Below are 7,775 nucleotides of genomic sequence, written 5' to 3'. Positions count from 1 at the left end.
ACACTCATACTGTTGATATATGGGGCATATATGCATAGATTGATTTATAATTGACTCTTCTTGATTACATTTATGCATTTGGCAGACACTTTTATCGAAAGAGACTTCAAGATGCATTTAATGTTTACTTTTATTAGTAGGCTATGTTTTCCCTGGGAATCAAACACACAACCTTTAATGCTAATGCAATGCTCTGAGCTACAGGAACACTATCATGAATAAACGCTGTTTAAAATCTGTATTATGAAAATGTTCACGTGTGCTGATGTGCAAACATAATATGTTTATTAAATAGGTTTAAATGAAATGTATACTTGAATTGAACTTTATTGCACCACATTTCCTGTTTTTTCCACATTTATGCATTCTCCAGACTTATTTTTAAGCAGCTTACACTGCATCAATCTGTTCTTTTGTTAACAGTATGTGCGATTCCTGGGATCAAACCCATGACCATCACACTCCTAACCTATGCAACAAACAAGCTTCAGGAGCTACAATTGTCACCCAATATCTGTTGAGTGAATACCTTCATACATTACTCAATAATTTGGGACAACCATACTTTTTAAAAAGAAGAGATTTCAAAGAAGACTTAACATTTAAAACACTTTTAGCAACAGATCTAGCAAAAGACATCAGATCTGCTTTACCTGTCCGTCAGGTTCTCTAGCTTAACGTCAGGACATTTCCCCATTTACAATTTAAACAATAGATCTGCATTTGAATGCTGACTCGCTCCTCGTGAAAGGCCAGAATGATCTTTGTGATACAACCTGCAGTTTGTGTTTGCTGTATTCTGTTTATCAAGTCTATTCACCTATAGTATGTGAAAAGTAAATGAGCACCCTGTACACCACGTTTACCTCTTCTGGAAAATCATTTCTGTAGGGGATGGGTGAATCTCATGAAACCTGTCAGAATTGTGTGGGAAAGATTTAACCTTTAGTCAAAACTTTATATAATTACATTACAAGCCAGTTTTTAGGACCTATGTGGACTTTGCCTCTAAATTGCAAAAAGTACTGCAAAAAAAAAAAAAGGAAATCTATAAAGTATTTATTTATTATAAAATATTATTATACAATTTTAACAGACTTCATGGACAGTCTTATATATGTATATATATCTGCATTCAATAAATGATAACTTGAAATGTGCCTAACTGCATCTTTAAATGGACGCAAAAATCAGGCATCCTTTTCTTATATACATATGCATTTATTTTCAGTTTGATTTTAGAGGTGATGGGGTGTCCCAGACATTTCTTGAGATTCACCACAAATAATGGGGTGTCCACATACATTTAAACAAAATATTACAGTGAGGCAACACTGATGAAAAGTGCACATGGGATATTAGCTTAAAGCAGCTGTTTCTGTACCTACAATGGTGAAAGTGAAAAAACATAGATTGCACATTTGGTGCTAAATATTGAAAATGGGCCACTTGAGCTACCCGATATTCTATATCTGCACCCAAACAAATAACTTTTATTGAAGCACATCAGAGCTGTATATATGTGCTTCTTATATTTACCCCATCTCAGAAATAAATGCTTAAAACAATTTGAACTTATACTAACAGTAAGACACTTTTGTTTCCCAAGACAGGTTTAGTTTTATTAATTGCAGTTTTGAGTGTTTGAATTTTGAGTTATTAATTCCATCCTATACCAGGTAACTATTAAAGACAGGAAAGTGTTATATAATGTTTCAAATGAAAGTCTCTGGCTTTAAAAGAAAATGATGTGGATTTGTGAAAAAGGAACTGGCCAATTTTTACCACCGTAAAAATCACATCCACATAACCATTTGAATGAATCTCACAAAGCTTCACAAGAACATGTCTGGGTCATATTTCACCCCCAAAAATTAAAAAATATATATTTTACTAAATCTAAAGCCTATATGTGTATGTGACACATCTTATGGCACACTTTCTTTAAGCACATCTTGCATCACCAGATTCTCAATACTGAAATGCTGTAATAAATAAAATTATTTTCTTTGTGCAAAATATTTAATGTTTCTGTATTTGGTTTTGAGGTAAAATATCACCCAGAAATTCTTAGAATGAGATTCACCCATTGTTATGTAGATGGAAACCAGCAGCATCATAACAGCATGAGATTAGAAATAGGACCTATGTTTGATTCAGCCGAAAAGCTGCAGAGTTCCAAAAAGTTTCCTGTGGTGATCCCAGTTATAAAACAGTTAATTCAACAGTTTCTAATCACCCAAAAGATTCACAGTCTTGCCTTTAAACCATTAAATTGCACAACTATCCGTTACATACATGCAGCTATGCAGCTTTCGAAATAAATTGCAGGGTTAAGTCTCATATCAATGTGTTAATCTCATTACTGTTCACTATTTCTTTATTATTGATGGAAAGCAACAGTGTATCTTTAAATATGTTTCTATAAATCAGTGTACCTGTGCAGCACTTGCATGTCAATTGTTTTCAAAAACATAATGGTAATATTGTATTTCCCATTAAACCTGTCAATTACTCCGGCCAAATCTGTTCATTCCAGTGCAAAAGCCAACTGGGCAAAAGTTTACTGCAGTGTCCTCTGAACTTGGTGATAAGTTTTGTTAATGCAGTTCCTAATCATACGGCAAAGAAACAACATCTCTTAAAAGAACAAAATACAGAAAGATAAAGTGTTTCTGTCTGTCAAACATAAAAACAATGTATGAACAACAAACAGTGAGAGGACACTTCTGTGAGTTCTCTGTTCTGCCATGGGTTGTGTTTGTGACTGTGCGGTCAGGTTTCAGTATCGAAAGCCTGCATTCAGCAGCGAGAGATGGCAGCATAATAGCTTTAAGCGTCCACATTCTGTCATATTCAGTCCCATCTCTCCAGGCAGTCACCACGGTAATAGAGAAACTAGCCAATGCAGATTCTCTGAGGAGGGTTCAGGCTCCTCCCACCACCACCATTCTAAGATCACTTAACAGACATACAGCTGAGGGGGAAAGAACGGACCGTTGGATGGGTCGTCAATCCCTACCCCACGAGGTATATCTTTATTAGGGTACAAAATCAGTTATCCTGTCTTAGAGATACGAGAATCACATCCTTCCACATCCAGGACTCCTCGCTTGCCCCTTTTTTTCTCTCTCTCTCACTGAGGGACAGGGGAGGGGTGGCTCTTGGAGTGGACACTCTTCAGGCTCAGCTCGCTGTTGCGCGGGCCATCAGATCCTCCAGGGCTTTGTCCTGGTCGTTATTGTGCACAAGCAGTACCTCTTTAATAGTGTCCCGCTCAAAACCCATTTCGCCAAAGCGAGACATCAGCTGAAGAAACTCAAGAGCCTAATGGACGAGAGGGTCAAATGAACAACATTTAAAATGAGACAAAAAAGATTTGCTTATAAATAATAATAATAATAATAATAATAATAATAATAATAATAATAATAATAATAATAATATGTAGCCGCCATAATAATACAGCTCATAATATTATTTTGTTTGTGTGTGATTTATATTACAAAATCGTAATATCATGAGACCTAAATTGCGTCCTAACTAAACATGCGCTACAATGAAAGTGAAAATACTTTGTGATGTGTGGAATGACCACAGCTACGTAAATTTAAAGAAATTTGAAGCAACTAAATGGCCTCCTGTCAATCATAACAAGCGTGGGTTAGGGCTAAAAAAATTGCATCTGGCTGGACAACGTGTTTAGCGTAAACAGCAACTTTCTGTTTATATGTTTAAGTTGTGTTTATGTGTGCAAACTCACACCACAATTTTTTTAAACACCACGATCTGTGATCTTGAAACAAAAAACTCTCAAAAAAATTTTTTTTTTTAAGTTTATGTTGGTTCTTGTTATACACAATGTAAAAACAGTAAATAGAAAACTGACATTTTATTTTTAAATGTGTATGTTACGTTTAAATCTGTGAGCCCGCTGCTTACAGAGTTTTCAAACACCACGGCCTGTGATACTTAAAACTCTACTCTTACAAAAAATTGTCTTTTAAACTTTATGTAAATTAGTTACATATTAGGAAATTAGTTTTTAGGGCTAATTTTTTGCCGAAATAAAAGTTTTTGTTTACATAATATATATGTGTGTGTGTATTGTATATAATAATTATGTATATATAAATACACACATGCATGTACAGTATATATTTAAGAAATATTTATATGTGTATATACATTTATAAATATACAAATTTATATATAAATAATATTAAACATCACATTTTTTTTTTATTCTTAAAATTATACATGCATGTGCGTGTATTTATATATACATAATTATTAAACACAATACACTACCGAGCCCCTAAAGTGACATTGGAGTAAAAAAATCTAAAGTTTAGTTTCGCGTGCGCACGTGAAACTATCGTGTGTGCACGTGAATCTATCATACTTTTACATGACAATCACTCATGCTTTTACTAGGGCTGCATACGTTTTTGTTTACATCATATATGTGTGTGTACTACGGAGCCCCTAAGGTGACATGAAGCAAAAATTAAATGAAGTTTAGTTTCGCGAAACTATTGCTAAAAGTTTCACGTGCGCACGCGATAGTTTCACGGGCGCACGCGAAACTTAACACGATAGTTTAGTGAAACTAAACTTTATTTAATTTTTGCTCCATGTCCCCTTAGGGGTCCGTAGTACACACATATATATGATGTACAAATAAAAACAAATGTTTATTCAAACAAGGTGTTTTGTGGCTATCTGCATGTAAATCAGTCCTTGTGTGCTTTTTGAGGTTGTTATAATGCCAACCTTTTCCTCTGAACCCTGGTACATTTCCAGACATTCCTCCACAGCAGTAGCATCAAAGCCTCTGTCACACAGTCGACTGTAAGTAAACAGATATTCCAACACCTAGAAAAAGAGAAATACAACACTAAGAATTGCACTGAGAGAGTTAAAAAGACACTATAAATATATTAACACTAAAAAGTGACCTGATCGACATTCTGTCCTTGTTTTTGCATGGCTTTTAGGACACCCTCGTAGGAATATCCCATGCCCACAATAGTCTCCACGCATTGCCGTTCGCTTGGAGAGAGACCGTGAAGGATAGCAGGTGCAGTTACCGGATGGTTGGGTGCTGTGACGGAGTTTGTCTGTTAAGAAGTTACAGAGAAAATCAGTTTAATACACCAACAACTCATTCTGACAGTTTCTGTCCATGTTACAATACCTGTTTCTGTGTCCCAATTTGGGCCTGTCCAGATTGCTCTTGTGGGACCGTTGTGTTGGTATGGGGTGGAGCCTTTTGAAAAGAAGGAGGTGTGCCATTGGACAGGGTGCGTGATGGAGTTGTCGTATAAATGCCGACAGACGGTTCTGAGAGGGAGTCTGCTAGCTTTGGGAAAGTCAGTGAGCGAATGTTACATGGGCGGTCTGTATCGATCTGTTCCATGGAGTTTGCCAGAACCCTACCCTGGTCAAGATCCAGAAGTCCAACCAGTCCATTAGGTTTATGGAAGATTCCTGCTTTTGCCTGGGGAGGAGGTGTACTACTTGGAGACGGAGGATGAGGTTCCGGTTGAGGAACCTGGGGGGGTGACACGGATGACTGTGGTTGGCTCTGGAGGATATTCCGCAATTCCTCTTTGTCGTCCAGGGTTTTAAGCTCAAGTTTGTCAAACGGATCCTCTTCTCGTTCAAAGTCAGCCAAGTTTAGACATTGCGGAGCCGGGTTGCTAGGCGCTGGCCGCTGTGGTCCGAAAGAAGGCGCTGGGAGAGGTGTAAGCATTGCACTGTGCCAGAAACCAGCCAAAACCGGGTTCACTGCTGGTGGAACAAGGTCCTGCTCCTCGGAGGGGCGTGCTTTCTTTCCTCCAACCAATCCGACATCTGCATCGTTAGGAGCGTTTTCAGACTCCGCCCGCGCCGACTCCGCTGCACGAGCCTCGGCAGCTCTTGCTTTGGCAAGCTCCTCCCCCCACTGAACGCTCCGCCTCTCTAGACTGAAGTCATACTGAAGAGTAAAATAGCATTGAGTTAAGCATTGTTTACTTTTTACCAAAAATATACACAGGTAGGTTCAAGTCAGAAATTACACTTACTTGCAGTGCTGAAAGTACGGAATTACAGTCGGGTACGGAAAAGTCAATGGGAAAACCCACTTTCGAAGGACAGCGGAATTTCTCATTGAGTTTGAAGGGAACTTCATCAAGATAACTGACGGGTCCTTAAAACATAAAGGGACATGAAACCAACATGAAACATTTAAGAAGCTTTAATTTATTCTGCATTTGTGATGTTATTTATTATAACAATAACAACAAAATCATGATAAATGATTGACTGAATTACCGTTGTTGTGGAAATCTGACCCAGACTTCCTCGCAGCCATTTAGAGTAACTAAAGAAAGACAAACAAGAAAAATCACACAAAAGTTTATACAAAATCTGTTGTTTTTATAAACGGTTTTTAGATTAAAACACAACTATTCATAAAATATTAAGCTGATGATAATGTGATGAAAGTGTAATAAAGGTCTAAACTGTATATTCATAAGTACAAATTATTTAAGAATAATCACATAAAACAATAGCAAAACTAGTGTCAACCAATAAAAAAACCACATTATAGTTAAACAACGTTAGTTTACAAGCACTGCTTGAATTTCCCTTAAACCGAAAATGTAAACAGATCAGCTTCTTCAATAACGAACGACTAACTTATCAAGATACATAGAAAACCTGTTTAAAAACTGATAACAGAGTCTGTAGCACATGCTGACTGGCACACATGCTTATAAAACCGGTTTTGATGTCATATCAACGCACAATGGTCTATTTATAAAAAGGCTTTCCAAAGTGTATCAGCTGATCAGGAAAAAATAAGCGATACAAAATAAAAGCATGTACAGTACACATATGTGTTGCGTAATAACTGATGCCATGACTCTTATATTGAGTTTTAAACGACAAGTTAATATGTACAACAAGACAAGCAACCCTTTCAAATCCTAAACCTTTACACATATTTAGGAAAGAGTTCATGACAAGTTGATATTCGCTGGTCAACATGAATACAGATAAAAATTCTGACAGGCTTGTTACCAATTCAGTTCGAGTTTTATCTGTCATATTAGTACAAGAATTATAACATTTGTCACCCCAAACTAAATACCTTACACATTTATATTAGGAAAAACACTGTCTTACATGTGGACAAGTTAAACACAAACTGGTCAGTTTTGTTTCAGTTTATGTTAGTAAAGCCACCTAACAGGGCCCGACTTCCTCTGCCACCGCCCCTTTAACTGTCTCTGCGTGTCCCACCGGTGTCCTTACCAGTTTCTACTGTGTCTTCAGCCTCCAAATAGGTCTCTGGGTTATCCTCGGACGTACAGGCTCCGGTTGACGCTCTAATTTGGGGAGATTTACTGAAAACCGACTACATTTCCTGCTTCATCGCGGAACGCCATCTTGGTCTGACCGCCTCCTTCGGTTCCTGTGTGACGTCACGCGCTCAACTGAATGACGACAGTTGTGGCCAATAAGCAAAAAGCTTTCGATGCTCTGTCATCTGTGTCGGCCTTTGCACATGGGTTAAGCACGGGTTTGAGTGCACCAGCCTGGAAAAAATATTTTGATGCGTTTCAGTTTATTTTATATTGTTGGTTAATCGTTAATGAGTAATAAAACAGATAGTTGTTTTGTGTATACGCTAAAAACGTAACATGGTGCCGTGAATAAATAAGATAGCAATGGTGGTCATATATCACGACTTCTTTTCTGTTTTTCTTTCTTTCCATCCA

The 7,775-nt window shown here is 37.3% G+C and overlaps 1 protein-coding gene across 1 annotated transcript; it reads right to left on the bottom strand.

Moving 5' to 3' along the window:
• Positions 1-1,213: 1,213 nt before the first annotated feature.
• ubap1 (ubiquitin associated protein 1) lies at positions 1,214-7,504 on the bottom strand. Its single transcript, XM_065244051.2, has 7 exons — positions 7,309-7,504; positions 6,322-6,370; positions 6,072-6,196; positions 5,201-5,983; positions 4,962-5,123; positions 4,777-4,878; positions 1,214-3,327 (listed from the first exon to the last, which is right to left on the bottom strand). Exons 2-7 carry the CDS (start codon positions 6,359-6,361, stop codon positions 3,187-3,189), a joined length of 1,353 nt encoding a protein of 450 aa, XP_065100123.1. The 5' UTR covers positions 6,362-6,370; positions 7,309-7,504; the 3' UTR covers positions 1,214-3,186.
• Positions 7,505-7,775: the final 271 nt, after the last annotated feature.

This window comes from Paramisgurnus dabryanus, chromosome 18 (genome assembly GCF_030506205.2).
Source record: "Paramisgurnus dabryanus chromosome 18, PD_genome_1.1, whole genome shotgun sequence".
Lineage (NCBI taxonomy): Eukaryota > Metazoa > Chordata > Actinopteri > Cypriniformes > Cobitidae > Paramisgurnus > Paramisgurnus dabryanus.
The sequence above is the reverse complement of the archived record's forward strand: the minus strand, read 5'-3'. Positions and strand labels throughout refer to the sequence as shown.